Source organism: Puma concolor, chromosome C2, assembly GCF_028749965.1.
Source record: "Puma concolor isolate L17-30 chromosome C2, mPumCon1.1.hap2, whole genome shotgun sequence".
NCBI lineage: Eukaryota > Metazoa > Chordata > Mammalia > Carnivora > Felidae > Puma > Puma concolor.
Genome location: NC_141675.1, coordinates 101,720,990 through 101,738,314, shown reverse-complemented (window position 1 = coordinate 101,738,314; position 17,325 = coordinate 101,720,990). Strand labels below are relative to the sequence as shown.

At 38.8% G+C, this 17,325-nt stretch overlaps 1 protein-coding gene and 1 pseudogene across 6 annotated transcripts in view; both read left to right on the top strand.

The window, feature by feature from the left end:
* CD96 (CD96 molecule) overlaps positions 1-17,325 on the top strand; it is a 96,666-nt gene that overhangs the window by 75,284 nt on the left and 4,057 nt on the right. For 2 of the 6 annotated variants that reach the window (XM_086675489.1, XM_086675488.1), the window contains 4 exons: positions 3,405-3,473; positions 3,989-4,072; positions 13,285-13,350; positions 14,158-14,244. In XM_086675489.1, the coding sequence (XP_086531615.1) occupies positions 3,405-3,473; positions 3,989-4,072; positions 13,285-13,350; positions 14,158-14,244 (306 nt within the window). The remainder of the gene's footprint in view (positions 1-3,404; positions 3,474-3,988; positions 4,073-13,284; positions 13,351-14,157; positions 14,245-17,325) is intronic. The other 4 variants (XM_086675490.1, XM_086675493.1, XM_086675492.1 and 1 more) reach the window with 4 other exon arrangements.
* LOC112849506 (cytosolic 5'-nucleotidase 3A-like) lies at positions 6,542-12,522 on the top strand (annotated as a pseudogene).

The following is a 17,325-nucleotide window of genomic DNA, read 5'->3' as shown; positions in this document are numbered from 1 at the left end:
ACCAACAATAAAAGCTTCACTCTCTCCTACATGAGGAATTGAGTCCCAGAGTAAAGAGATCCTTCTTTTCGTCCTTCTGAGGATTTCTCAAAAACTGGATAGAGTCTTTCTTCTCTTTCTCCTTCTTTCTCCCTTTTGCTTTCACCTCTTCCTCTATTAATTAGGAGAAACACCTATCTCTCAGTATTTCACAGTATCCAAAGATTACTTATGACTAGTCGTTTCTATCCTTCTATGCAATTTTTCCTTGCCTTGTTTTAAAAAGGAGATGAGTGGGGCGCCTGGGTGGCGCAGTCGGTTAAGCGTCCGACTTCAGCCAGGTCACGATCTCGCGGTCCGACTTCAGCCAGGTCACGATCTCGCGGTCCGTGAGTTCGAGCCCCGCGTCGGGCTCTGGGCTGATGGCTCAGAGCCTGGAGCCTGTTTCCGATTCTGTGTCTCCCTCTCTCTCTGCCCCTCCCCCATTCATGCTCTGTCTCTCTCTGTCCCAAAAATAAATAAACGTTGAAAAAAAAATTAAAAAAAAAAAAAGAAATAAGAAGAGTTACCCACAACTAGTGTGTGTGTGTGGAAGGGATTAACTGGAAATGCACAAAAAGAAAATTCCTGGAATCATGAAAATGACCTATATCTTTATTAGGATGTTGGTTACAAGGATGTATGTTTGTCAAAACTCTGAATTACCCATTTAAGATATTTGCATTTTACTTGGGGCGCCTGGGTGGCGCAGTCGGTTAAGCGTCCGACTTCAGCCAGGTCACGATCTCGCGGTCCGTGAGTTCGAGCCCCGCGTCAGGCTCTGGGCTGATGGCTCAGAGCCTGGAGTCTGCTTCCGATTCTGTGTCTCCCTCTCTCTCTGCCCCTCCCCCGTTCATGCTCTGTCTCTCTCTGTCCCAAATAAATACATAAACGTTGAAAAAAAATTAAAAAAAAAATAAATAAAAAGGAGATGAGGTTACTTTAAAAGTACATCACACTACAAAAATTTTAAAATAGGTTACCGAAGGAATTGCTGCAGATAGGGACAAAAGTAGAGCCATCTCAGTGAGAGAAATGAAATTCAAATTCATTCTGTGATCCAGTAGCTGGAATGACACAGTCATTCAAGAACCCAGGTTTCTGGCAGTTCTATCACCTTTCATTCGTGGGCTTCTATGCCTCCCTGCATCATAATATCTGATAGTACATGAGGGAAGATCATGGAGGATCTTACATGGGAGGCTTTATACATCAGGCCTTGAAATGACAACCATCACTCCTATTCACGTCCCATTGGCTAAGACATAGTACATGGCCATAGCTAACCGACCACACAGGAAGCTAGGAGATGCAGTTCATGCACACCAGAGAGAAGAATGGGCTTGGTGGTCAGCTGATAGTCTGCCACGCTGACCTTTATTCTCACTAAACTCTGGGAACAAGGGCAGTGTTTCTCTCTCCATGTCATCCCCAATTCTCGTACACACTGAGCACTCAATAAGTATTTGCTGGATAAATGAAGCTGTGCATATTCAGTATTCAAAACATTTTTTCTGCCACCCTGATGCTTGTTGCCCATTTTAGTTCCTCATATGGCACCATCTGAAGCAGCCTCTTAACGCATCTCCCCATATCTGACTATTCACGGAGCTTGGGCAGAGCGTGTCTTTGGTGTTCATCAGCAGGATTGCAAAACAATTGTTGTTGATCATTTCTCTAAATTAGTTATAGATGCATAAACCATGAGACCAATTTATCAATGTGTCCTCCATGTATTTTTTTTTTTTTAGGGATTTGATTACCCATGTTTTTTTTTAAATTTTTAACGTTTATTTATTTTTGAGACAGAGAGAGACAGAACATGAACGGGGAGGGTCAGAGAGAGAGGGAGACACAGAATCTGAAACAGGCTCCAGGCTCTGAGCTGTCAGCACAGAGCCCGACATGGGCCTCGAACTCACGGATTGCGAGACTATGACCTTAGCTGAAGTTGGACGCTTAACCGACTGAGCCACCCAGGCACCCCACCCATGTTTTTTATTTAAGCGTGTGATTTGCCAGAGCTGAGGTACCTGGGAGGCTGGGATACCATTCACTACTATCTAAAGCTTACAGGTGAATGAGCATACTGACCACCATACTATGAGGATATTTTTCAGAATATTACACACAGTATACAGTATTCTTTTTTAAAAGACAGGTGAGAAATTTATTTTTTAATCATAATAAAAAGAATTGCTGTGTTTCTTTTGAAAATTGACTGTTGTTATGATGGCCACAGACGGCAGAACATATACTCTTTATTTCTTAGCATTGTTACTAGAAAGTTCTGATGAAATGTGGGATCCACATCTGTTAAGAGTACATGCCATCAAGAAATGCATTTTGTGTACCATCCCCACTCAGGTTTAGACAGAGGTTAACATACTTTTTCTAACCATATTTTCCTTGGCTTTAGTTTCCCTTTCTATCTACTTCTATTGTCTTCTTGAATTGAGTATTTATGTATGCGACCTTAAATATATTTTTGAAACAAAGGAGAAATACACAAAAATAAATGCATTAAACATTTGTTTTCCCAAGAGATAAACCATGTTTTCAAATGGAGTGTGATTGGGTACTTTTCACTTTCAATCTATCTTGCTTCATCCCCTGAGGTATTTTCAAATGAATATGAATTCGTCTTTCACTTTGGGAGGAAAAGAGAGAGGGGAAGAATGGGAAATGATAGACGGTAAACATGGGGATGATTTTGAAAGCTAAGAACTAACGTAGATATGTAACCATATTGAGCATATTAAAATATGTACAATCGTGAAAACTCAGTACAAGGTAATTTCCGTGAGGACGAGCACCTCATGTTCATTGTTGAATGTAGACTGGAGCCTGGCACACAAAAGACACCGAAACATCATATATTGAAAGTGTGAATGTGATACACTTGGAGAACTGAGTTAATATCACAGAAATGATATTGAATATTGGGTATGTAGCCACAAGCATATGCCTTTTGGACTCAGTTGCATCGTTTATAAAATGAAGGCAAGGGGTGCCTGGGTGGCGCAGTCGGTTAAGCGTCTGACTTCAGCCAGGTCACGATCTCGCGGTCCGTGAGTTCGAGCCCTGCGTCAGGCTCTGGGCTGATGGCTCAGAGCCTGGAGCCTGTTTCCGATTCTGTGTCTCCCTCTCTCTCTGCCCCTCCCCCATTCATGCTCTGTCTCTCTCTGTCCCAAAAATAAATAAACGTTGAAGAAAAAAAAAAATAATTAAAAAAAAAAAATGAAGGCAGTAGGCACTGTATTCACCAAGGTTCTTTCTGATTCTGATATTCCATGCTCTGCGTGCCACCCTTGTTAATTACAGCAGCATATCAAACATGGGAATGTATATACCTTAACACTTTGGGAAATTTGTTTTCAAAATAGGATATCCAGCTACCTCATCAACAACCCTTGGAGATGTGGGTACATCGACTCCAAATACCATCCCTCAAAGTGAGTACAGCAAGGCTTTCCTTATGTGACTTAAAAGAGACAAAACACAAGTTTTAGTATAGCTATGACAATGTTGAGGTTTGGGCAAAAGGCTACAATTTTCATTTAATGTTTGCTATTTTGGTTTTGAGTTGCTCAGTGGCAAATTGTAATCTAAATTGTGGCTATATATTGATATGACAATCACTGTAATCTTAAAAATATGGGTTGGTGAATTATTATACTGCACTTCTCATTTCTCATGGAATTTTAAGATAGCATTAAAGTAATCTTGACAGTACTCCCAGTGATCTGAGTTGGTGACAGGAACAGAAAAAGAAAATCAGTGACAAGTCGGCATTAAACATAAACTACGGAGCTTTTGCTTAATATGCCAGCTGTGTTCCCGTGTAGGAAAGCATATTTTCAATTTCAGATTTCCCCAAAGTCACATAGATTAAAAATTCAGCACATCAAAGTAAAGTCAAATTACAGCTGTACAAAAAAGGTTGGATTCTGAGAATTTTGTCTTTCAGCCAGCAATTCCAGTGCGACTACCCAAGGCTTCAACTACTCCTGGACCTCCAGCGGGAAAGATACCAAAAACTGTACACGTGACTGTGAGTCCCTTGGGGTCTTCTGGACCTCATTAATTCATCCGACACCTATAATGGACAACCACTACGTGCTCTGTTCATAATCATATTAACAAACACTAAACAAAGCATCCACTGTGTTTAAAGCACTGCTGCAGTTAGTTGCCAGGGATACATCTGTGAACAAAACGGAGCTAAGTTCCAAATTCTAGCGGAAGAGAGACGGGCACACGGTGATGAGTGATCGGGAATAAATAAAGCAGCGGAGGGAGACCATGAGAATCAGGTGTGAGGGTGGGTTGCTGTTCTAAATAGGGTGGTTTTGCAAGGCTTTACTGAGGAAGGTGACATCTGAGTAAAAACATACCTAATGGAGACGAAAGAGCAGACTATGAGTGTATCTGAGGAAAGAGTGACGTATCCAGAGTACACATATCACTAACAACAATGAGAAGAGGGGGCCCAGTGTGAGGCACAGAAAGGGTCTGGCCATTTAATCTGGCTGCCTCTCAGCAGCCTGTGCTGATGCTGCTTTGGCAGGTAGCAACAGGATCTAAAGAGGAAGTGCACTGCCTCTTAGTGGTAGAAGACGAGGATCTGTCTGTGTGGTAGGCGAGTGGCAAGGGCTGTGGCTTCAGCAAAGCCCCCAGGGGCCGCTGGTGCAGAACTCTGGATTTCGCTACTAGGCCCTTTTGCACAAACAGTGAAGGTGTGTGTCTCTTTTAGGGAAGCATTTAAGTTGTACGTTTAAAGCCTCTAAAAGTCTTTGATACCCACTGGCTCAGTCATCTCACTGCTGGGAACTTGTCCTTAGGAGATTAATCGAAGAGCAAAAAGCTGGGAACTTGTCCTTAGGAAATTAATCGAAGAGCAAAAAGGAACATGTGTGATATTGCTCTTTGTCGCATTAGTTATTGGTTTTATCTCTTTTGTGGACTTCAGGTGCACACATTTGGATTAAGCATAATTCTTAATTGAGGACACACTTTCACCATTAGTCCGTGCATGATTTAATTTAGTGTAATGTATTTCTTTTAGCATATATGTTAATATAATAGACACCTGTGAATTCAGTGCCCAAGTGCAAGAAGTGAAAGGTGCTCAGAAGACAGAGCACCCCCGGAGATCCACAAATAGGTGTAACCAGAGGTGGCGTGGCACATTCCTGTGAAAAGAAGAGGCGATTAGCAAATGGATCCGGAAACACTGATTATTTATAAGGAAAAAAAGTATTAAAATATATGTCTGCCATGCACATGACAGAAAAATAAGCTCTGCGGCATATACGATCTTTATGTCAAAAGCAAAACATTAAAGCATGTAGCAAAATAAAAGTGAACTTCCTTTTGGCTTTGGGGTAAGGAAGGGCTTTAAAAAGAGACATAAAGCACGAACCATAAAAATGATAGAAAAGCTAGAATATAATAAAATTAAGAAAATTATTTTCATCAAAAGACACCTTAGCAAAAGTAAAAAAAAAAGGCAAGCTATCGTGTGGGAGCGGATATTTGCCACATTATATAACTGATCACTGAAAACTGATCAAGAATACATAATTGACAAAGGAGCAGAACTTTATACCAAGAGTATATAAAGAATGGCTACAGATCAATTTTGAAAAATGCAAAAACATTAGAAGATGAGCAGAAAGGCACATCACCAAAGATATACCACGGTGGCTAGAAAACATCCAAAGAGGTGCATAACCTAACAATCAGGAAATGCAAATGAAGACTAGAATCAGATAACCATTTCACATATAATCAATCAACACAAATTAAGAAGTCTGAAATTGCCAATTTCTTATATATTGCTGGTGAAAGTATAAACTGGTACCATCATTTCCCATCATTTTGACATGATATTTTAAAGCCAAACATTTTCATACCCTACCAGCAACAATTCCACTCCTGAATGTATACTCCACCCCCCAACACACACGTTAGTATACCTATCCAGGAGATGTGTACACAAATGTCAGGGAAAACACTGATAGCAAAAACTATACATAACCTAAATGGCCATATCCAAGAGAATAGATAAGTTGTTGCATAGTCCTAGAATAAAATACTGGAGAGCAATGAAAAATGAGTAGATGACAGCCACATACAACAGCATGAATGGATCTTAGTAACATTGTAATGAGTCAAAAAAGTAAGTGCCAGGTGACAATATATGGAATGATATTTTTAAATAAAATTTTAAAGCAAGTACAGCCAGACGCCATGTGGCTTAAGCATAATATATGATAAATACTTAAAAACTGTTGGGGCGCCTGGGTGGCGCAGTCGGTTAAGCGTCCGACTTCAGCCAGGTCACGATCTCGCGGTCCGTGAGTTCGAGCCCCGCGTCGGGCTCTGGGCTGATGGCTCAGAGCCTGGAGCCTGTTTCTGATTCTGTGTCTCCCTCTCTCTCTGCCCCTCCCCCGTTCATGCTCTGTCTCTCTCTGTCCCAAAAAAATAAATAAACGTTAAAAAAAATTAAAAAAAAAACTGTAAAAGCAAGTGAATAATGGACATAGCATGCAGAACAGCATTTGCTTTGCAAAGGGCATACAAGGAATGAGACAAGAAGAAGGCATAATGTTTGTAATTTATTATAATAGTCCAAAAATCTGTGTGTGTGAGTGGGGGTCTGAGGGTGTTAAGGAAAAATATGTCCAATAATAAGAGAATGTGGAATAAGATGAGATCATAATTCAATGCAATATTATGAAGCCAATCCAAACAATAGCCATGCTGTGCTAAGCTAGCCAGGACATCTTATTGTAAAGACAAGGGTACTTGCTGGAAAATTTTTACCCATCAGATATAAATTGAGATTAAAAATCTTAGTTAGATCGGGGATGAAAGTCCATACTTAATAGACTAACATTTATCTTCCATGGTGTTAACATAAATTTGAGTTTCTAATGAACTTGACGAAACTCTTCCTTTACCTACACTAGTTTGTCATCCTTGATTCTTGATAGTATAATACAAGTTAAGTCCATGAGATCTTTTTTGTTGTTGTTGCTTACTTGTATCCTCAGTGCCTAAGGTATATAGTTGGTGCTCAACAAATATTGTTGAATAGATAAATGAATTAATACTTGTTGGTTATGGCGGGAATTATGTAGCAATGCTGATAAAAGGTTATTGGACAATATTATAGGAAAAAGCTGAACTCCAACTTAAATTTATGCTATAATTACATATAAATTATCCCATACTTTCATTCTCAGAATAATCCTTGGTGTCTAATGATTTCCTTTATTTTATTTATTTGATTTTTTATTGAAATTATACTGAAATGTAAGATACCCAAGAATAGGGACCTAAACCTTTTCCTGCCTTGTTCACTGTAGTATCATAATGACTGTAGCTGCGGCAGGCACACAATAGGTGCTCAGCAAATATTTCTTGAACAATTGAAAGAATCTGTGTACATGTGGGTAAAGACAGGGAAGAAAATACATACATACACAGTGAAAAGAAATGATCTAGGGTGGCTCAATTGGTTGAACGTCTGACTCTTGATTTCAGCTCAGGTCATGATCCCAGGGTTGTGGGATGGAGCCCTGCATTGGGCTCTGTGCTGAACATGGAGCCTGCTTAATATTCTCTCTCTCTCTCCCTCTCCCTCTCCCTCTCCCTCTCCGTCTCCCTCTGCCTCCTCCACCACTCATGCTCTCTCTCTCTCTTTCTCTCCAAAAAAAAAAAAAAAAGAAAAGAAAAGAAAAGATCCACTTAATTGGAATTTTCGAACTTTTTGTTTGCTTTAATTAAATTGTTATTACAGTATTATGTGTGCCCAGAGTAAAAAATAATTCCTGTTCATCCCATGCATCATATCATTATGAAACATAGAGGCTACCCAAAGTATTTTCTGCCCCAGAAACTGGAAAACTAAAAGGGGAGTGCAGGAAAGTGCTTTATAATTTACACAAATATATTCTTGGTCTTTTTAATAGATTTCATAATGAAATGAACTATTGCAATTCTTCATATATCTGTCCTTTCCCACCTGAAAACTTCATTTATCCTCAAACATCTCTTTATCATTCTTACCATAATAGAGCCTTAGAAAATGTGAAATCTAAGAAAGGACTCTGAAACCCAACAAACAAAATTTTCTCAGCAGTGAAAACCCACATTCCTACTTATGCAAATAAGAATATCTTGTTTACTAGTTGCCATTTTTAATCCATAAGCTTAGAGAAAGAAATTCCCTACAGTGAGTTGCTCTATTTATAATCATTCACAAAAACACATTAGGATCCGACAAGTTAACATTGATTGCTCACTCCCAAACTATTTTTGAAACGTGTTTCTACTCGTTGGATTGGACCGTAATGTGACATCCAATATTAGATGATGCATTTGCCAAGATTCATGACAGGCATTGGTAATAGGATTTTTTTTCCTTCTAGTAAGTTTATTTCAGTAGATTTATGAAATGTTCACAGGCAGATAAAGAATGGTAATGGATGGATTTCTGGTGAAATAAACCCACCAACACTGTTTCTAAGGCTCTTGCTATTTCCGAACACATTCTAATGGGATATTTGCTTATACATGCATTTTGTGTAGCTTATATATATTTGGATGTCACTAGAAGATTGTGAGTGCATTGCATTTTCACTAATTTATAAGTATATGTTTTCATATATTCTTTTGTTGTCATTTTATCCACTTGAGAATATTAGAATCTAATTCTAGTCCAGCTTCCAAGTTTCCAACAGTCTGGAACAGAAATGTGTATTTTACTTGAACCACTTATGAAATGGGGGTACCAAATCTGACTATCTAAATGCCCAAAATATATAAGGTTAATAACATCCTGAGACATTTGCATCTTGACATTCAAGTGATCAGGCCATGGAGCAGAAAAGTGAAGCTTGATTACTTTTTTTATTTCTGTTTTCCCTGCCATCCATCGGGTCCAGTGGAGCCTAAAGCCACATGAAACTCAGTCAGTCTGTCTAAGATAGACAAGCAGAAAAATGATATGCATCTCCACGGGCCCCTATGCCTCCAATTTGCCTCATTACCAAAATCAACAAGCTCACCATTACCTCACACACGTGCATGGCCACACCCACACCCACACACACCCACACCTGGGCCTCAGAGTACTTGTTCATGACTTCACATAGGGTCTTTATTTTGTTCTTTGACCAAACATTCCTGTTTCTTCAATATTTATGTACTTTTCTTCGCAAATCTTGCAAGTGCATTGTTTTCTCTGTCCTTGGTCCTGGTTGGTTCTTTTCAGGCTTTTGGTAACTGTGCCGAATAATTTCATAGCAACCCCTTCTACTTTCCATAGGCGGAGGGGATGGAGAAGCTGGAGTTGAGGGGTTGAGGGTCAATGGCAAGGACATAGCAATGCCAGAATCTACAACAGTGTTGGGCCCTGCTCCTATTTCAGGCTGCACAATATTCCCTGCAGTCTTGATGTTCCCTGTTGGCTATGATGCTGATTCTCTAAATTCGCCACTCTTATCCTCAAATTTGAAAAACTTATATGTCTCGGATCGCTTCTCATTCAATTTTCCTCTTCTGTAAAACACTGTCCTCCTCCCATTCTGTTACCTAGGTCCTGATTAGGTCAGCTACAAATTAAAGATCTGTTTCTCTGATTTTAAGTTCTATCTTCTGTTAAAATGCCAATTTCTGAGGGCATCATGGGTCTCTCCACAGATAGCACACAAGTCTGCCTTTCCAGAGATCGTGAGTGTCATCTTTTTTCATGGTTAGGAAGAGCATGAGGGTCTCATCTAAAGAGGAAGTGGTCGTGACAAGAACAAACGTGGTAATTAGTGCCAACATTTGCATCCTGGTGTAAGGAGTGGTGCTGTCCCAGTGCATATTTACCCTGAAGAGGAAGATGGGGTTGACAACCAAGATCACGGAGATCCCTGTATCCAAGCCCTGCATCTCTGAATATTTCTTGCCACCCATGCCATTGTTTCAGGACAATATCAGGGACAGAAGAATTCAGAATGGCTTAAGGGTGATTGCATAACTGAGACAAGTCTTGGTAAATGTAAATGTAAAAATGTACGTGCAAAAATGATGCCCAAATTTCAGAGAAGTTCAACTTACATCAAAAACCGTACAAAAATAACAGAAATTATCTGTAGCTTTGTCAAAAAAGTAGCAGTTTATCTTCAGGTAACTACGGGCTTTGAGATGGCACTAAGTAGATTTTCCTGCAAAGGGAAGAGGTGCCCAACATGTCATGATATTATTGACAACCATAAACCGGCTGCAAAAATGAATGTCAAGAAAGTTTTTGCAACTGAGGAAAAATACTATGTTGTCAAAATTGATTCTGCTTTTACCGTAGAAGAAAAATATCCCTTTATGGTAGAAAGACATGCCAAGGCACATAGGTTCCATGTTGAACAAGCTTTTCCCAATGCTAAATTTAAATAAATTGTGGAAGAATCCAATGTTATGTTCAAGGAAGAATATAAAAATTTATTTGAAAAACTCCAAAAACACAGCATCCCTGTGTTCATTTTTGGCTGATAATGGTGATGTGCTTGAGAAGGTTATCCATCAAGCTGGTATTTATCATCCAAATGTCAAAGTAGTGTTTATTCATGGATTTTGATTAAAATGGAGTCTCAAAAGATTTAAAGGAGAATTAACTCATGTATTTAACACACATCATGGTGGTTTGAAGAACACAGAATATTTCAATCAATTAAAAGACAGTAGAAACATAATTCTGCCGAGAGACTCTCAAAGAAACTTAAGGATGGCAGATGGAGTAGCCAATGTGGAACACATTCTGAAGATTGGATATCTAAATGATAAAGTGGATGAGCTTTTAGAAAAGTATTATGTTAGGGGCGCCTGGGTGGCGCAGTCGGTTAAGCGTCCGACTTCAGCCAGGTCACGATCTCGCGGTCCGTGAGTTCGAGCCCCGCGTCGGGCTCTGGGCTGATGGCTCAGAGCCTGGAGCCTGTTTCCGATTCTGTGTCTCCCTCTCTCTCTGCCCCTCCCCCGTTCATGCTCTGTCTCTCTCTGTCCCAAAAATAAATAAACTTTGAAAAAAAAAATTGAAAAAAGAAAAGTATTATGTTAGTGAGAGATGAATCATTAGAGGTAGCCAACTCTATCTTACTGAGGATTCTATAAGTAAGTATTCTTCAGGAAGACCTCTTCCTGTGGGAGCAATTGATACAACAATTGCTCATCTCTTTGTCTCGCTGAAAGACTCTTATGTATAATACATTCTTGCTCTTAAAGTTTTTTCTTTACATTACCTAAGTGTTTTCAGACATGCTGAATCCATCAACTGGAAGCTCCTTTTTCTTCATCTCTCTCAACACACTCCCCACTATATTTTTTAAACAGATTAAAAACAAATCTTAAAGCCAAAATTAGAAAAATAACTTTTGCTTTTCTAAATGGATTCTTATGTTTAATTTTATCACACATTTTCTGAGGAGTCTTTTTTCACTTGGAAAATTCCTAGAAGTCTAAAAAGGAAGATTTATGAAATGGCAAATAATTTGCATAATTTTAAGCCCTACCGTTTTTGTAAGTTGCATGGATCATGCCGATGGTATCACCATCTCCTGAAATTGTGCTATGCTTGGTTATTTTGCCTGAAGAAAATCAATATTGACCAGAAAAGATTGGCATTCTGGATTTGGTGAAAAAACTGTTGTTTTTTACAAATGGTATGATAAACATGAAATGGAAAAAAGAATCTTAATACCCACTTCCCTGAAAGGGTTACTACTTGTTCAACTATTTATATCTCAGCATAAATTAATTTATCACATCCTTTCTTACAAACAGACTTTGAAAGATAAAAAATAAAGTATCAAGCTCTAAAAATAAGTAAAGGAGGCACCATATTGGGCAAAAAAAAATCTTGTAAGCTTATCTGGAACAATCTGCCTTCTTCAAAATTTTACCTAAATCCAGTCCTGGTCCCAATTTCTTTTTAATTAGTTGTTGTTATTTGTTACTCAAATCCCTAACTTAATGGCTTAGCCTTTTAAAATGGGCTTTTAACAAAGGGCTCAGTCCATCATCACCTATTGACCTTGGTATTCTTTCTAGAACAGCAATAATAAAAATTAATCAAGATCACTTGTGCAGGGTCAGATAATTGTACTGAAGATAAGAATGTCTCCCTGACCTAGTCACACTCAAAATAGCTGCATGCAAAACCCCCTTATTTCTGGGGTGACCCCCAGTGGAATTAGCTATGGCAGACTGCACTGTGAGCCATCCCCGGAGAGCATGTGGCCACACCTCTTTGAAGGGCCTGATAATATACCTTCAACTGCCTTTGGCACCCAGGGAGGAACCAGGAAAGAGGAGGACTAAGGACTTTTTTTTTAATGTTTGCTTTGGTTTTGCTTATTTGCTTTGGTCTTGACACACAAGAAGACACTTAGCTTGGAAAATCGTAGATGCTAATGTTTTAAATAAATGAGCATGGTGTTTTTCTACCAATTGCAACTATGTGCGACTATAGCTATTTTATTTTACACTACACTATAGGCCTGAAATGCACAGCCTGCCAACAAGTGGAACTTTGCTGCCAGAGATGGGGAACTAAGCAAAATGAGTCGATAGATCTACTTCAAAAGCCATAGGTACTTCCTGAGTTTGCTGCCATCGACTCAAGGGGAAGGTTTGCTTCTGAATCCATCAAGACGACTCACACAGCAGCTAGCGTGGCCTATGACCACAGGGGGCTGATAATTCACCATTGACACAGTTCAGTTTTCATAGCCAAACAAGAATGTCAACTTGTGCACAAATACAAATTATTTTGTTCCCTCATGTGTGTTCTACCAAGGTCTTCAAAGTCCTGTTGGCACCTTTTCTCAACAAAGGGCCACCATAACACAGCCGGGCTTTCATTCTCTCCCACCCATTGGATGGACAAGAGAATAGTTACAACACACTCTCTGTGGCTAAAGGAACCTCTCCTAGTGTTTTCCTTCCATTCCTTCCTCCTGCTTCTAAGTGGCAATAATCAAAACCTTCCCTATTGGAGACATCTAGATCACAAGTTTTCCCTCAACTCCCGCTTTATCTTGGGACATTCGTATGTATGCTGTGGCGTAGTTCAATGATTTTACTTTACATATGCATTAATAATATTTTTTGTTTTATTATTTTATATAAATTACTAGCTTCAAGTAAAGGTCAAGAAAGGACAATAAAATAACAACTCTTATACAGCTTGACTCTTCCAATATATTCTTCCCCTAGCAGCTCCATGGATGCCCAGTGAAACAGACAGTTCATCCCCCTCAGGCGTAGGCTCAACAATTCAAGGTGAGTACTTGGGGGAGATTTAGGGTCAAGGAGTATAATGACCTGCTTTATTTGGGCAGAGGAGGAAAAGCAAGGACAGGTAAGAAACCAATCTCAGGTATTTAAAAGTGTACCTTGATGATGAAAACAGCAATAAATAGAACCAAAATTTTTCCCAGTCACGATCATTCAAAGATAGAGACCAAGTCTTAGATTTTTTTTTCCTCTATTTTATTTCACGATGAAATCTACAAAATAGCATTGCTCGGCTAAGCAAATTCATTAAAATTGTATTTTAAGTGTTAATTTTCCATTAGAAAATGAGATGATTTGTCAACAGAGATTTTTCTACTAAAATGTTGCAAAAGAAGTTTTATTGACTTTTTCAAACATATTGGAGTGGGAGAATTGGTATTTTGAGTGGCTGGACCCCTGATACCCTGGGAGAATAAGGCTAAGTCGAATTTTTCTATGGCTCCAACATAAGGCATTTTCCCATAACCACTTAAATTTCTCATGGAGATTCTTTAGCAGATATTGTTTTGTTATATGTGCTATACAGCTTCTCTCTCTCTCTCTCTCTCTCTCTCTCTTTTTCCTTTAAACCAATAGAAGGTTTCACTCCTTTGGTAGCTGTTAGATCCTAAGATCCTAGCCTTGCTATAAATTGGTCCTAAGAAAACTTTATACATAGTACCATAGGAGCATTTAGGCCATTAAAATTGAGCCCTTCCAAGTAGCAAGTGAAATCCAATCATGATTCTACACCACTTGATGGGGTTGAGGTGACTATTAGGATCAGTTCGGGTATGTCCTGTATATCTCTAGGTGATGTCTTCATCAGCACAACCAGAACATCTTCAGAAGTTCCCACAACTGCCAAATCTACTAACAGCAGTCACATCCATATCACTGGTGAGTCATTTACCTGTTTAAAAAATTGTGTGTCTTACTCACTCAACAAATAATTTGTCGAGTACCTACCATTTGCCAGACCTGGTGTCGGTTGTTGGATATACACTGTGAAAGAAGTAGATCTTTCTCGTTTTGTACGTAGAAGAGACCTGTGTAAACATTGGCCTTCTGAAGATTATAATCTATTATGGATGATATACAGCAAGTAATCATATAATTAATTTGTGACAAATGCTATGAAATAGTACAAGGCGTTGTCAGAATATAACAGAAAGATCTGATTCTTACTGGGAACAAGAAAGGAGCCTCTGAGGATATATTGAAATTAAAATCTGAAAAATGAGGAAACCTAGCCAGGTGAAAAGTAGTGAGAGCATTTTATCCTGCGAAAATACATCTGAGACCGGAAAGATTGTTGGAACAAAGAGTATTTATATAACTAAACTAATAACATTTTGTCAATACTAAATATGATTTCTTGTTTTACCTCATAAGAGATCAAGGCCCTCCTAACCCAGGGGCATTATCAAGTCTTTCACTTCAGGAGGTGGTCACTTGACTGATGAATGCTCCAGTTGGGTACTCAGCTTATTTTGCATCGAAGGTCATCCAGTCCTCAGATCATTGGAGTACCATCCTGCGCACAACATGGCACTAGAACTGCAAACTGAAGGCCCAACAGTGTCTTTCAGATATTGGTGGCTTAAAACTGCCTGGTTCAGAGATGGGCAAGATTGGAGCCCTGCTTCTCCATTGAGACATCCCTGAAGTCAGTGGTCTAATTTTCTGTATTTGGAGGGAGAAACATTTTAAGCATTGATGTAAGACCCCTTTAAAACCTTTTGTTCTTGGGGTGCCTGGGTGGCTTAGCTGGTTAAGTGTCCAACTCTTGATTTGGGCTCAGGTCATTGTCTCACAGTTCATAGGATTGAGCCCCATGTCGGACTCTGCACTGACAGCATGGAGCCTGCTTGGGATTCTCTCCTCTCTCTGCCCCTCCTCTCTCTCTCTCTCTCTCTCTCTCTCTCTCTCTCCTTCTCTGTAGCTCTTAAAAATAAATGAACAAACATTTAAAAAGTAAAAAAATAAATAAAACCTTTTGTTCTTTTATTTATCTGAAACTTTGGGAGTAAAATGTTGTGTCCCACCATGTTACCAGTGTAGAGCCTAGTAAATTTTTATTTTTTAAATTTTTTTTTCAACGTTTATTTATTTTCGGGACAGGGAGAGACAGAGCATGAATGGGGGAGGGTCAGAGAGAGAGGGAGACAGAGAATCGGAAACAGGCTCCAGGCTCTGAGCCATCAGCCCAGAGCCTGACGCGGGGCTCGAACTCACGGACCGCGAGATCGTGACCTGGCTGAAGTCGGACGCTTAACCGACTGCGCCACCCAGGCGCCCCGAGCCTAGTAAATTTTGACTTGACTAAAGTAGAACTTTGTGTAGTCTTGGGTTAGCCATCTGTATGATTGTTTCCCTTATGATTGTGATAGTCTAGTCTTTACCAGTTCCACTACTTCCATGAACTATTGTGAACTAGTCACCTGCACATACAACATAGCAAATGGGGATGCATTATAGGATTACATGGGCTTCCAGAGTGCCCTCAGCATGTGCTTGGACAAGGTTGAGGTAGGGTGAGCCTCAGGAACATCCTAAGTCTCTAGGTGTGTATCATAAACATGACAATGTCATATGGCTGCAGTCTAAGCTATGTAATACATAGAAAAGATTTGGTAACTAATATTTTGAACCCAGTTTTGCCTATACATTTTGAGACTTTGCTTATAAAAAGCAGTATAATAAATCTGAGACAATAAAAGAAATTAAAAACCTGGTCTCTACCTACAAACAGTTGACAATCTAGTTGAAGCAATAAAAAAATTAATCCAGATAATTCTGACATAAACTGGACATTTTGCCCAAATGATCTACATAATCTGAAGAGTTATCAATAATGTATAAGGAATTTCACTGGAGTGTTACTAGAAATAACAAAAGCCTGGGAAAAATTTAACCCTTGAATGTTAAGAAACTAATTAAATAAACCATGATATGTCTATACACTGGGGAACTATCCACTCATTTAATCAAATAAGATAAAGCTCTGTATATCTCCATGGAAAACATTCCAAGAGCATTTTTTTAAGAGAAAGAAGCCAGTGACAGAACAACTTGTATAGCATGCCCTGATTTGTAAGAAAAGAAATACATATTCATTATATATATATAATAAATATAAATATATATAATATATGATATATATGTAAATGTACATAATTATATAGAAATATATATGTATATAATATATATAAATATGTATATAATATATATATATGCTTAGATATGCATAGAAAATTTCCAGTAGGATACATAATTAGCTATTAAAATGTTTTGCCTCTAATGTGGGTTACCGGCATCTAAAGCCATAAGGACACTTCCTTTTTCATTATAGTTTTATGTTTCTATACTGTTTGAATTTTTAACATGATTTTAAAATGCTTTTCAAAAAGGAAAATATTAAGTAACTATATAATTATACACATCCCCTTTTATTGTCTGCAGTAAAATCAGACAGTCTTATTTCCTAAGAGAGTTAATTTTCTTAATTCTTCCTTCATGTTAGAAAAAAAGTAAAACAGTCTGGAATATGATATTTACATTGCCTCTGGTCTAAAATCAACAATATTTGAAACTCTTTGATTCACGCAGCTTGACTTAGTGTTCAAATGCTAGAAATATAATGAATAAATTGAGTGTGGCTATAATCAGAGGGGTAAGAAAAATCAGTCTACATTACTCACCAGTATAATTTCTACCAGTCCTTTACTTTTTTTTAGTGTTTATTTTTGAGAGAGAGAGAGAGAGAGAGAGAGAGCAGGGGAGGGGCAGAGAGAGAGGGAGACACAGAATCAGGCTCCAGGCTCTGTGCTGTCAACACAGAGCCCAACGCAGGGCTTGAACTCAGAGACTGCGAGATCATGACCTGAGTTGGCTTAACAACTGAGCCACCCAGCAGCCCCTCCAGCCCTTTACTTTTTGACTTCCACCCTTTGCAGACCACAGAAAGAGCAAAACTAT